General features: G+C 42.9%; 1 protein-coding gene across 1 annotated transcript in view; it reads right to left on the reverse strand.

The window, feature by feature from the left end:
• The window catches only part of LOC135112840 (rhodopsin-like), a 95,289-nt gene that overhangs the window by 3,223 nt on the left and 79,632 nt on the right, over positions 1-12,434 (reverse strand). Inside the window, exon 6 of the mRNA XM_064027710.1 lies at positions 195-375. Coding sequence (XP_063883780.1) covers positions 195-375 — 181 coding nt within the window. The remainder of the gene's footprint in view (positions 1-194; positions 376-12,434) is intronic.

The following is a 12,434-nucleotide window of genomic DNA, read 5'->3' on the forward strand; positions in this document are numbered from 1 at the left end:
TGAGTAGTGTGTGTGTGTGTGTGTGTGTGTGTGATTCGCTCACCCACGTTTCTTCTGCTGGTTTCGCGACACACCCTATGGAAAAACCTCAAAAGTGATAATGGGTGATCTTTGGGTGGGACTGACATCACTCACACGCTACACACCGGAATAGTGAAGTGTGTGTGTGTGTGTGTGTGTGTGGAGACATTCACCTGGAGGGCACGTGGGCTAGCAGAAGGCGCGAATGGCGGAAGAGTGCCAGCAGTATGTAGGTGTAGCAGCAAGTGATGATTGTGACAGGCAGCACGAAGCCACCCACCAGCAGGTACACGTAATAGGCGCGGTTACTGCTGTTCCTGCTGATGTAGTCCCACGAGCATGACGTCATTAGGCCTGAGGGGACGAAGTGGGAGAGTTATTACGACGTCTTCATCAGACACACCTGCAGAATACAGGAATGTTTTCATTTTCGCTATCACACACATTACTGTCTATCTATTTGTCTATTTATCTATCTTTCTATGTATGTATCTATCTACCTACCTACATACTTACCTACCTACCTACCTACCTACCTATCTATCTATCTATCTATCTATCTACCTACCTATCCATCTATCTATTTATCTATCTTTCTGTTTTACCTACCTATCTATCCACTTATATCTATCCACTTATACTATCTATCCATCTATCAACACACACACACACACACACACACACCTGTAATGACATGGTGTATGAAGAACTTGGAGTATTTCCACTTGATATATATATATATATATATATATATATATATATATATATATATATATATATATATATATATATATATATATATATATATATATATATATATATATATATATATATATATATATATATATATATATATATATATATATATATATATATATATAATGAGCAGAATAACAATGATATTGGGCATGGTTAATTTCAGGTAGAGATACTAAATTATGTTATAAACTGTACAATTGTTTGTATCAGTTGGACAGGTTAGGGATGTACGCTTCACCATGGTTAGTAATGTTAGTTAGTAATGAGTGTGGATTTTCAGGCATGTGGTTGTGGCAAACGGTTCCTAATGTAACTTGGATTAAAAAAGCTGTAGAACAGACTGAAAGATCAATGGCTTGTAACTTGGCATCAAAATTTAGCAATAAAATCTTTATGTAGTAATTACACACTATTCAAGATATATCACGGAATGGAATTATATTTTGTAAAATAGTCAAGGAGTGGCAGAATTTAAAACCTGTAATAACATATTACCTATAAATGATGGCAGACATCAAGGAGTGAACAGAAATGCCCGGATCTGTGATAAGTGTGATGCTGGTGTTGTGAGTGATGAGTTTCATGTTCTTTTTTAATGTACTGACAGAGATATTATGAGGTTACATGCAATGTATTTACCTTATTATTATTATACATTCAGACAAACTCATTATAAATACTCTGCTCTTATGCAAAATATAAACGTAAATGTTATGAATAAATTATCTTTATTTTTTGAGGCTGGTGCTAAATAGGTTTAGGTAAATAATTTGAGTAACCAGTCATTTTTCTTTTTTCTTCTTTTATTATGTTTTGCTTAATTTGTGCTTAATACGGTAAGTTGGAAATGTTTTTGAATGTTATTATTATCATCATCATCATCATTACCATGATAATAATAATAATAATAATAATAATAATAATAATTATTATTATTATTGTTATTATTATTATTATCATTATTATTATCATTATCATCATTAATGTTATTATTATTGTTTATTATTATTAATGATGTTATTGTTATTGTTATTTTTACTTTGTTTAATACAAATTTGAAATTAAAGAAAAACGTGTATGCAAACATCTTATTGTCAAATGTTCCAATTTCGTAAGAGCTGTGTTGCATTTTCCTTTTTATAAAGTCTGATTTTATCAATAAATAAAATAAAATAAAATCAATTTCACACACACACACACACACACACACACACACACACACACACACACACAATGTGATAAATATATGTACATATTAGTACAAACTGAAAACTCGGAAGCAGTTTTTTTTTTTTTTTTTTTTTTTTTTTTTTTTTTGTGTGTGTGTGTGTGTGTGTGTGTGTGTGTGTGTGTGTGTGTGTGTGTGTGTGTGTGTGTGTGTGTGTGTGTGTGTGTGTGTGTGTGTGTGTGTGTGTGTGTGTGTGTGTGTGTGTGTGTGTGTGTGTGGTGACGTTGCTGCAAATGGATGTGTCAACAAAACTTAACTTTATTTCCTTTTACCGTCAAATCTCACCAAAAGGGAGGAGGGGAGGAGAGGGGACGGGATATCGGTATCTGGGAACTAAGCAACACCATCCCATCTCCTACGGTCTTAAGTAAATCTTAGCTAGTCTCTCTCTCTCTCTCTCTCTCTCTCTCTCTCTCTCTCTCTCTCTCTCTCTCTCTCTCTCTCTCTCTCTCTCTCTCTCTCTCCGAACGAATATTTCTGAAAAATTGTAATTTGTCAATTTGATCAATATTCTTTTATGGGGTAATTTTTGTTAATTACCGTTTTCTGGTTTATCTTTTTTTTTTTTATTTTGTTTTGAATGAATTCTTTTTGGGGTGTATTATTTTTCTGTGGCAATTAACTGGTATATACAATTTTTTTTCGGTACACATTACAGTATTCTTCATAAACTATTAGTGGAGTCACGACAAACTCCCTGGAAAAGTCTTAAGTAAGTAGTGGAAGAAAGAGACTCACATGTCTGAGGAAGCGTTCCCCTGAAGTTATTCTCACCAGTCTTCCTATCCTGGCCTTCATGCTTCCTGTTCTTTCATCATCTCTCATCAGCAAATCCTCTTTATCCATTCGTTCCACTCTCCCTACCGCTTTGAACATCATGATTAAGGCTCGTCGATCCCCCCTCAGCCTCTCTCTCTCTCTCTCTCTCTCTCTCTCTCTCTCTCTCTCTCTCTCTCTCTCTCTCTCTCTCTCGCCATTACGTTTACATAATAAGCTCTATCTTGCAGCTTCTTTTATTCCTTTATGTTCTTATAGTAGGGGGCCTTAAAAGATTACACAACAAATATATGGATGGGAATGATAAGTGGAAATAGCTAAGCAAGTTTTATACAGGAACTGCCACGTGTAGGGTTGATGACTTCTTGTTACTTCCTTTATTCTCTTATGTTTCCTGTATAGTAAAGACAAGATACGCGTTGGTAGGAATTTGAAGATAAAGTGGTCAGTGCCGAGTGTTGATTACTTCCTGAATAATTCAAGGACGATCTACTAATTATGAACTGAAGGTAGGAAGAGAGAGAGAGAGAGAGAGAGAGAGAGAGAGAGAGAGAGAGAGAGAGAGAGAGAGAGAGAGAGAGAGAGAGAGAGAGAGAGAGAGAGAGAGAGAGAGAGAGAGAGAGAGAGAGAGAGAGAGAGAGAGAGAGAGAGAGAGAGAGAGAGAGAGAGAGAGAGAGAGAGAGAGAGAGAGAGAGAGAGAGAGAGAGAGAGAGAGAGAGAGAGAGAGAGAGATTCATAATTCAATAACTGTGTTTGTGTGTGTGTGTGAGTGTGTGTGTGTGTGTGTGTGCGTGTGTGTGTGTGTGTATGTGTGTGTGTGCGCGCCTACAGGCGTTTTTTTTTTTTTTAATATAATATAGTTCCGGGGTCCAAAGTAACCGCTCTTTCCATCCATCATATGCTGTACAGTAGTCTTTCTCACTAATTGCAATGGACTACAATGAAATATTTTAACTCCATGGAATATTTCATTATGTTTCGCCCAGGTGTCCTCGCACACGGGCAGATCACAACATGACAGGATAATTAACAAACTCTAATACCTTCCCTTCCTCTATTTAATTTCCCCCAGCTTAAATCTGTCTCAGTCTCCTTTTCCTCCCTCATTCCCCCTCCTCCATACCCACATTCCTTACACAAAGAAAGCAGACAATGACCAGAGATACTTTCATTCCATTATAAATTTTTCACCAGACCAGACCATTCATTGGTGATCTTTCTTTATTTGTCACTATCATTAGAAGTAGTAACAATAAATATATTTGCAATAATAATAATAATAATAATAATAATAATAATAATAATCATTATTATTTGCTCTCTCTCTCTCTCTCTCTCTCTCTCTCTCTCTCTCTCTCTCTCTCTCTCTCTCTCTCTCTCTCTCTCTCTCTCTCTCTCTCTCTCTCTCTCGTTTCCTATGCTTGTTCCCAATGGTTACCATTAAGCCAATCATCTTCACGTCTTGTCGACCCGTCACCTTTATGCAAATTTAACCAGCCGATGATACATTCACGTAACTCTCAGCCTGTGCAATATTCAAGGTCATTTATCAAACACTTCTGTGTCTTATCTTGACAACTTGCAAGAAGCTCGAGAGGAAGTTATTGTAGCTTTCAAGGATGTTTTCATGACTGAATGTAGTTCAAGAAACATTATACAATTTTAACAGACTAGTGGAAGCAATTTGGATGTTCCAGAAGTTTTCAAGACTACTAATATTTACTAAGAATCCTACACTTTTAACAGGCTCTAGTTGAAGTTATGGAGGTTTACGATGATGTTTTCATGATCAGATCGATAGTTAAAGAAGTATTCTGCATATTCATGAATAAATCCTCACCCATAAGAACCTGATTAACAATTAAAGTAACCTTTGAAACCTGCCCTTATGAGAGAGCAGACTGTTTCAAAATACATCTCGCGTATATATCACGATGCAAAAATTTTCTCTGAGTAAACAACGAGTGAATGCATCAACAAGTAACAGAGAGGAACATTAATGTTTTATAACCGTAATGCCTCAAGGGATGTAAAAACAAACAGAGGAGGAAATAAAAGTTTGGCTAGACCAAACTGAGGAAAAAATGAACCACAGTTACTTTTTTTAATGTCTCTAAATAATGTTTTCTTATACATGCTGCTTTGAGATAAGCGACATCAGTTAATTGGTTATAATTACCATCTGTCTTACTAGTAAATTGGCTATGTACTTTGAAACGCTTTACCCTCTTGTAAAGACTATTATCAGAGGTCACAGAGATCATTAGTTGGATTCTCATGAGCGCCTTCCGAATTGATGATGTAAAATTCTTGTTAAACTATCACTGGAAACATGAAAACATCATTAAAAACCCCAATAACTTGCAAATGAGCATGTTGAAGTGATGAAACCACATCAGATGAGAGAGAGAGAGAGAGAGAGAGAGAGAGAGAGAGAGAGAGAGAGAGAGAGAGAGAGAGAGAGAGAGAGAGAGAGAGATATTCCATCCAAGGAATAAACAACGAACTCGTACAAATCCATATTTTATGTATTGATCCCCATTCTGAGGGAAGAGAGGGGAGCTGCAATTGTTGTAGGGCGGACAGAGAGGAAGGGAGAGGAGGTCTGTCAGAAAACCCTACACACTGGATCCCCAGGCACCAGAGTCAAGGCCGCACGAGACTGGACTCTCTACATTGTCCCCGGAAATTGAAATCATCCCCGCGATGCAATGCAACGCACAAGAAACATATCGATACATTATGACACAAACCTCACTTCCTGCTTTGCCGTGTACCGGATACTGAAACTCATTAAAGTCTTACCTATCTCCTGTGCTTCATGCAGTGAAAGTTATCAATTTTTTTCTCAATGGTGTCTTCATGGTTGTTGTGATAGTTTAACAGAATTTAGCGGAAGGTACTGGAAATTTTGAAGTGTGTTTCCATGATTCAAGCGATAGTTTAACACACTCTAGTGGAAGTTAATGGATTTTAAGGGTATTTTCATGATCTAGTTTGGGTTATTGGGTTTAAAGACTATTTTCATTATGCTGGGGATAGTTAAACAGGCTTTAATGGAAGGCTTTGCACTTTAAGGGTATTTTCAAGATCACAGAGTAGTTTAACAAACTCTGTTGGAAGACGATGGGTCTTCAAGGGTCTCTATGATTTTAGAATAGTTTAACAAGGAGTCTGTCTCATCAAACGGAAAAATACATCCATGAGAACCTAAATAATTATGTGTGGTCCATGAATGTTATAAACCTTATGAAAGCTCAAAAGCATTTTGTACTAGTATGTGTAAATGCAAGTGCTCGAGTGAGTGTAGAGGTTAATCCGTTGAAGGTTATCGGGAAAGAATCACGATGTAATAAAGTTATACCGCTTCATTCTATTCTTGAATCATTATCACTGTGTCGCATTAAAGGTTGCATGGACAGGTTCACGTATCAATGTTTCAATGAATCGAGAGTCAGCTCCTGTGACTGGTTTCTGATTGCCACGACTCTTCCTCGAGCTTAATAAACTGGCGAGTTGTGAGTCTATACTCTAGGGCATCATTATGAAAGACCACGGACAGTAGAAGAGTGATCGAGTACGTTTTTAGTGCGTGTCACTCCATTTCTGCCTGCCACACTCACACCCACACCCAAAATGGCCTATTTCAGCTGTCTGTCTGTCTGTCGCTCTACCCGTTAGTCTGTCAGCCTCTATACCTGTCATTTCTGTCTATTACAAACACACACACACACACACACAGATTCAGAGATTCAGATGAGCTTATTGACCACAACAATTGTAATAGAGTAGAACTTACATTAGAGAATGGGTCCAACATAGATAAAGAATAATTGCATGACAGAAAACAGAAAGATAAGGAAATTTATAACAATGCTCAGGCAGCACGGTCCAGCTAAATCAGCAAATGTAGAGTCCATATGTATATCTAAAATAATTCTTACGGCATTAACCGATGCTATTAAACCTGCTGTAGTCAAATTGAAACTATAGTCTAGGTATTATATACTTCCAGTATTCTATAAATTATAACACATCTTTCAGCTTCACTAAACAAGTCTGAGAATAAGTCTGGTATTTCCTGAAAGTTGTATGCGTCTCGTAGATGTTGAGTGAGAGTGCATATTGTGTAACATGTACTTTTGTCTGTATCTGGCCACATGTACAAAGTCTTTCTACTAAAGGTAGCCTTCCACGTGCTCTTCTGTTCCATCTCCCCAGCTCTGCTGCCAGGGAGAGTGCTGACACTAGAAATCTTGTGAATGCAATTCGGTGGTGCTCCTTGATATGAGTTTTGGCTTCATACACAGAATGGACGGGAAGATCCGGATCTATTTCTTTATACGTTTAACGTTTAGAGGACGCTGAGGTACAAATGTTTGCCTTTAATTCTCCTAAGCCTTCAGATATATCATCATTTTCAATCTGCAATAAATTTTCTATATAGCCCCTGGTTTGATAACGATTTTCCATGGCAATATTAATTGACAATACAAATGGATCATCTTGCATTCCCTGCCTCTCCTTCCACATCTTGGAGAAAAAAACGTCTCTGCCTACTCTTAACTAACGAGTACAGAGGTGGGTATCCAGTCTCTACATAACAAACGACCAGTTGTATAACTTTGTAATCGGTCTCAAGTCCGCATTCAACCAAGACTCACATCCATATAAAATAACTGACATAAGACAAGCATCAAAGACACGTTCTTACGTCACTCATGCGCTGCGGCTCACTCTGTGATGTTCTTGGGCTCCGTTGACTAAGACCAAATTGATGAAAAATCAGAGCGTTCCGCCAGCAGATGTTTACATGTCCGCCATGCTGCCACACCACACACACACACACACACTAATCTGTTTGTCTGTCTGCCTGTCATTGTACCCGTTAGTCTGTCAGCCTCTCTAGCTGTTATATTTCACAAGTCGGCCTGTGTACGCGCCCCTCCATCAACTGAACTACAGGCAATTAATTAGGAACGGGAGCGTCTCGTGGGAGGACGAGGGTCAGATCAAAAGGTTAATGAGCTATTTTTGCCTACTTTGCCTCTTGTTAGCGAGAAAAAAAGGCAAAACAGGCCTCGTCGTCCCTCGACAGGTATTGGACAGTGATGACATTGGCAATGATAATACTGAGCCCGGAATTTAGAATTAGGTGATGCAAAAACTAAAAAAAGTCATAATTCCAGTGACCCTATAAGGTTGAACAGACGGTACAACAGCCAAACCGGGCCGTCAGCATTATGGAGGATCTTTATAAGCATAAACGGACGGTACAATAAGTTAAACCTGCCAGTCAGAATTTCGGGAAGGCATTGCAAGCTTGAGGAGATAGCACAACAGCTGAACCCGTCCGTCAAAATTTTGGAGCATCCTTACAAGCTTAAACAGACGGTACAAGAATTGAACCCGGCAGTCAGAATTTCGGGGCGGCATTACAAGCCTGAAGAGACGATACAGTCAGAATCATCAGCACGTCTCTCCGTCCGCGTGGTTCTTGTGTAACCAAAAGAGGGCGGGGTCACTCTGCGCGTCTATCAGTTCACAGCCTCACACCACCTGGTTCAGATCCCCCAACATGAAGATTGGACGTCTAAAGGGTTGTGGTATGCTGTAGCTTAATCTCAACCAACACTGGCGGCGTGAACGAGAGAGGGATATAATAATGATGGAAGGAGAATTGACGTCTATGACATAGAACTAGAAAAATACAGAAAAATCATATAAAAATAAGTGAGTGATCTTTATGTGATTCCCTTTTACTGTTTAACTGTGATAGGATAGAAAAACATACACATTAACGAACTGTCAGCATCGATGTCCGACACAGGAAAATATGCAGTGAAGAGCAGCCCGGGACCGCCCAGCCTGTCCATACATTAGCCAGTCTCGCAGCGCAGCCCTCCAGGGACAGCTTAACACCGCGCACCGCATCGCACTGAATGTTTACTGAGACACGAGCTAATGAATAATGAAAAAAAACCCAACTCACCTCCAGCGGTTCAACTCGATATTCTTGTTCTAACTATAACTAAATCTAACTTCATCTAACTTAACTTCTCCTTCTGTGCCTCTTTTTCTTTCAGGCTTCAGTTTCTTCTCTCCCTCCTCAACCCTCAATACCATACTCTTTCTTTTCTTTCTCTTGTCCTTCTCTTTTCTGATGCCTTCTTTTCCCCTTTCTTTTACTCTCTCTCTCTCTCTCTCTCTCTCTCTCTCTCTCTCTCTCTCTCTCTCTCTCTCTCTCGAGTAGTGGAGAGCAGTTCGTGGAAGGACGATGGGAAGAGAAGAGATGTTGAGAGAGAGAGAGAGAGAGAGAGAGAGAGAGAGAGAGAGAGAGAGAGAGAGAGAGAGAGAGAGAGAGAGAGGGGCTCGTTCCCAACCCCCCTGCTAACAATATTAGCATAAGGCCATAAAGAATGTATATATGTGTATATATCTTTATATTTATATTTGTGTGTTGTGTCACACCCCTAAAATAGGTTGCACACGGCAGTGCGCCTTCGGGTGATAATGTACCTATGTTTAAAAAAAGAGAGAGAGAGAGAGAGAGAGAGAGAGAGAGAGAGAGAGAGAGAGAGAGAGAGAGAGAGAGAGAGAGAGAGAGAGAGAACCTCCTGACGGTGCAGGGCCTGAAGGACCATGTGACCTTCCCCACTCATGAGCGGGGCGGGACCCTGGACCCCGTCATATCCGACCTGGAGGAGGACACACTCAGCTGCCACCAGCTGGGTCTCGTGGGCAGCTCTGACCACCATGCTGTCCTGACCCAGGTGGACATGGGTGTGGCTCGTGACGAGGCCACCACTCGCTCAGTCTGGCTATGGGATAGGGCAGACTGGGGCTCCCTTCGCCGAGACCTGCGCAGGACTGACTGGCCTTCCATCCTGCAGGGTGGAGCGGAGGTACAGGCGCGAGCCTTCACTTCCCGCCTCTTGGCGCTCCAGGAGCAACACGTGCCCTACCGTGAGTTCGTCGCCAGACCAACGGACCAGCCTTGGTTTGGCTATCGCTGCTGCGTTGCCGCCGAGGCGAAGTATTATGCGTGGCTCCGCTACAAGCAGAGTCCTAATTGGCGTAACAAAGACCTACATCGTGTGGCCTGCAAGAGGATGGTGACGACCTGCCGGTGGGCCGTAGGGAGATGGGAGGAGGACCTGCGGCGCCAGCTAGGAGGCCCTGGAGTGGGCAACAAGACTTGGTGGTCCCTTGTTAAGGGCAGACAGGGCCTCAACCGTCAAGACACTGTCCCTCCTCTCACAAGGCCCGACGGAACGGTGGCCACCAGCAGCAAGGACAAAACCCAGCTGCTGGCCACCCTTTTCGCCGGGAAGATGGAGGTGGACGACCCTGAAAGGTCACCGCCTCTTATGGAGCAGCAGTGCAGAGAGATTGTAACCAAGGTGGAGGTGACGCAGGGGCTTGTCGAGCGTCTGCTGCAGGGGCTCGATGTACAAAAAGCTACCGGTCCCGACAACATCAGCCAGCACGTTTTGAAACAATGTGCCCGCGAGCTGGCTGTACCCCTCACCACAGTCTTCTCTGCCTGCTTACGGGAAAATACCTGGCCCTTAGTGTGGAAAGAGGCCCGGGTAGTTCCCGTACACAAGAGGAGCTCCAGGTCTGACCCAAAAAATTATCGACCCATCTCCCTGCTCTCTGTGGTGGGGAAAGTGTTCGAGAGGGTGGTGGCAGATGTGGTGTGTCGCCACCTCCAGGACAATTACCTCCTCTCGGACCAACAGTTTGGGTTCAGACCTGGGCGGTCCACCTCCGATCTCCTCATGCTCCTCACCGGGCGCTGGCAGGACGCCCTTGACGGCGGCCTCGACTCTGTTGTGGTGGCCCTGGATATAGTGGGCGCCTTCGACAGGGTCTGGCATGGGGGCCTTCTGGAAAAGCTGAGGGCAAAGGGGATCCAGGGTGACCTCCTTCAACTCCTTGGCGACTACCTCCAAGGAAGGACCCTCCAGGTCGTTGTCAATGGGCAAGCGTCCGAGTCCCTCCCGGTAAGAGCGTCAGTGCCACAGGGCTCGGTGCTGGGGCCAGTCCTGTGGAACATCTACGTGGACGATCTTCTCCGACAGCTGCCGGCGGTCTCAGCTTATGCTGACGATTGCACTCTCTCCTGTACCTACCCTCGACACGAAAGTGTGCGTGCTGCTGAAGAGATCAATCAGCAGCTTGGGGTGATACAGGAGTGGGGGGCACGCTGGCAGGTGACCTTTGCTCCGGAGAAGTAGTTTCTCGATCCCCCGCTGCCGAGCCAGCAGTGGAGGGAGGGCTACGCTTTGGTGGCCTTCCTCTCGAACTCCAGGAGTCCGTCAAGATTCTGGGGGTGGAGGTGGATCGAGGGCTGCGGTTTGACCGCCACGTCAAACACATTGCCCTTAAGGCCTCACACCGAGTCTCCTCCTTGAGGAGGGTGGCCAACTTGCTCGACAGGAGAGGGAGGCTCTTGCTCTACAAGGCCCAGATACGGCCTTATTTAGAGTATGCCGCCCTCTCCTGGATGTCCTGTGCTGCCACACACATCAGCAAGCTCGACGGCATCCAGCGACGGGCGCTGCGACTGGTGGAAGCAGCAGGTGCCCCAGCCCATCCTGAGGCTCCCGTCGACACGCTAGAACACCGCAGGGACGTGGCGGCCCTTGTGGTGTTCCACAAGGCACAGGTGCAGGGTGTGCCACATCTGGCGGGACTACGGCTGCCCACCAGAGTCACCTCGCGGGACACGAGAACGGTGTTATCCAGTGGTGACTCAGTGGAAGTGCCGCGTTCTCGCTCCAGCCAACACCAGCGCACTTTTTGGGGGCGAGTCTTCAGACTGTGGAACGTCTTCGCGTCCTCCGTCCCTCATATCAGGGGGATGGATACCCAGGACGTGAAGTTAGCAGCACACCACTGGAGGGGCTCGTTCCCAACCCCCTGCTAACAATATTAACATAAGTCCATAAAGAATGTATATATATGTATTGTAACGGTGTCACATAATTAATAATAATATGTATTGTATTTATAATGTCTTGCCTGATTAGCAATATAAGTGTATGTATACATATATGCATAAGTGTAAATAGTGGGTGTTGGCGCATAAGGGTGGGGCGGATATGATCACGCCACCCTACGTCACACACACACACCATGGAACTTTCCATACTCCTTTTATTGCCATCGATAAGTAATCGGTAGCACCTACATTACAGTATCTAAGTATTCTCCATAGTTAATCTCTCCCTAATGTATTTTGGCATGTATTACTCTTAGCTATAAGTAGCTTTTCCTTTGCCTTATTTATGTAATTAGAGAGTAATAATTATGAATATATTCATGTACTGTGAGTGCGGTCAACCCGCCCCTATTTCTAATGTCAGCACTTTTTGAAGGCGCTAAGCGTCCCTTGTGCCGGCTTCGGCAGTCTCTTGCCAGGGTGTAACGCTGTACCACGCAGAGGACATCCGTTGTCCCGTACGCGCCACACCCTTCTCCAGAACTCTGCACATATATCTAAATATACCTATTTTTATACGTTCACCTTTGACATTCACCTGAAAACCACAGAAACTCATCAAGAGTGACTTTACCTATTATATAAAGATAAGAAACTAATGAACAGTGTCCAGTGGTAATTGATAATTCAAAACCACAC

The sequence above is a fragment of the Scylla paramamosain genome, chromosome 24 (genome assembly GCF_035594125.1).
Source record: "Scylla paramamosain isolate STU-SP2022 chromosome 24, ASM3559412v1, whole genome shotgun sequence".
In the NCBI taxonomy this organism is placed as follows: Eukaryota; Metazoa; Arthropoda; class Malacostraca; order Decapoda; family Portunidae; genus Scylla; species Scylla paramamosain.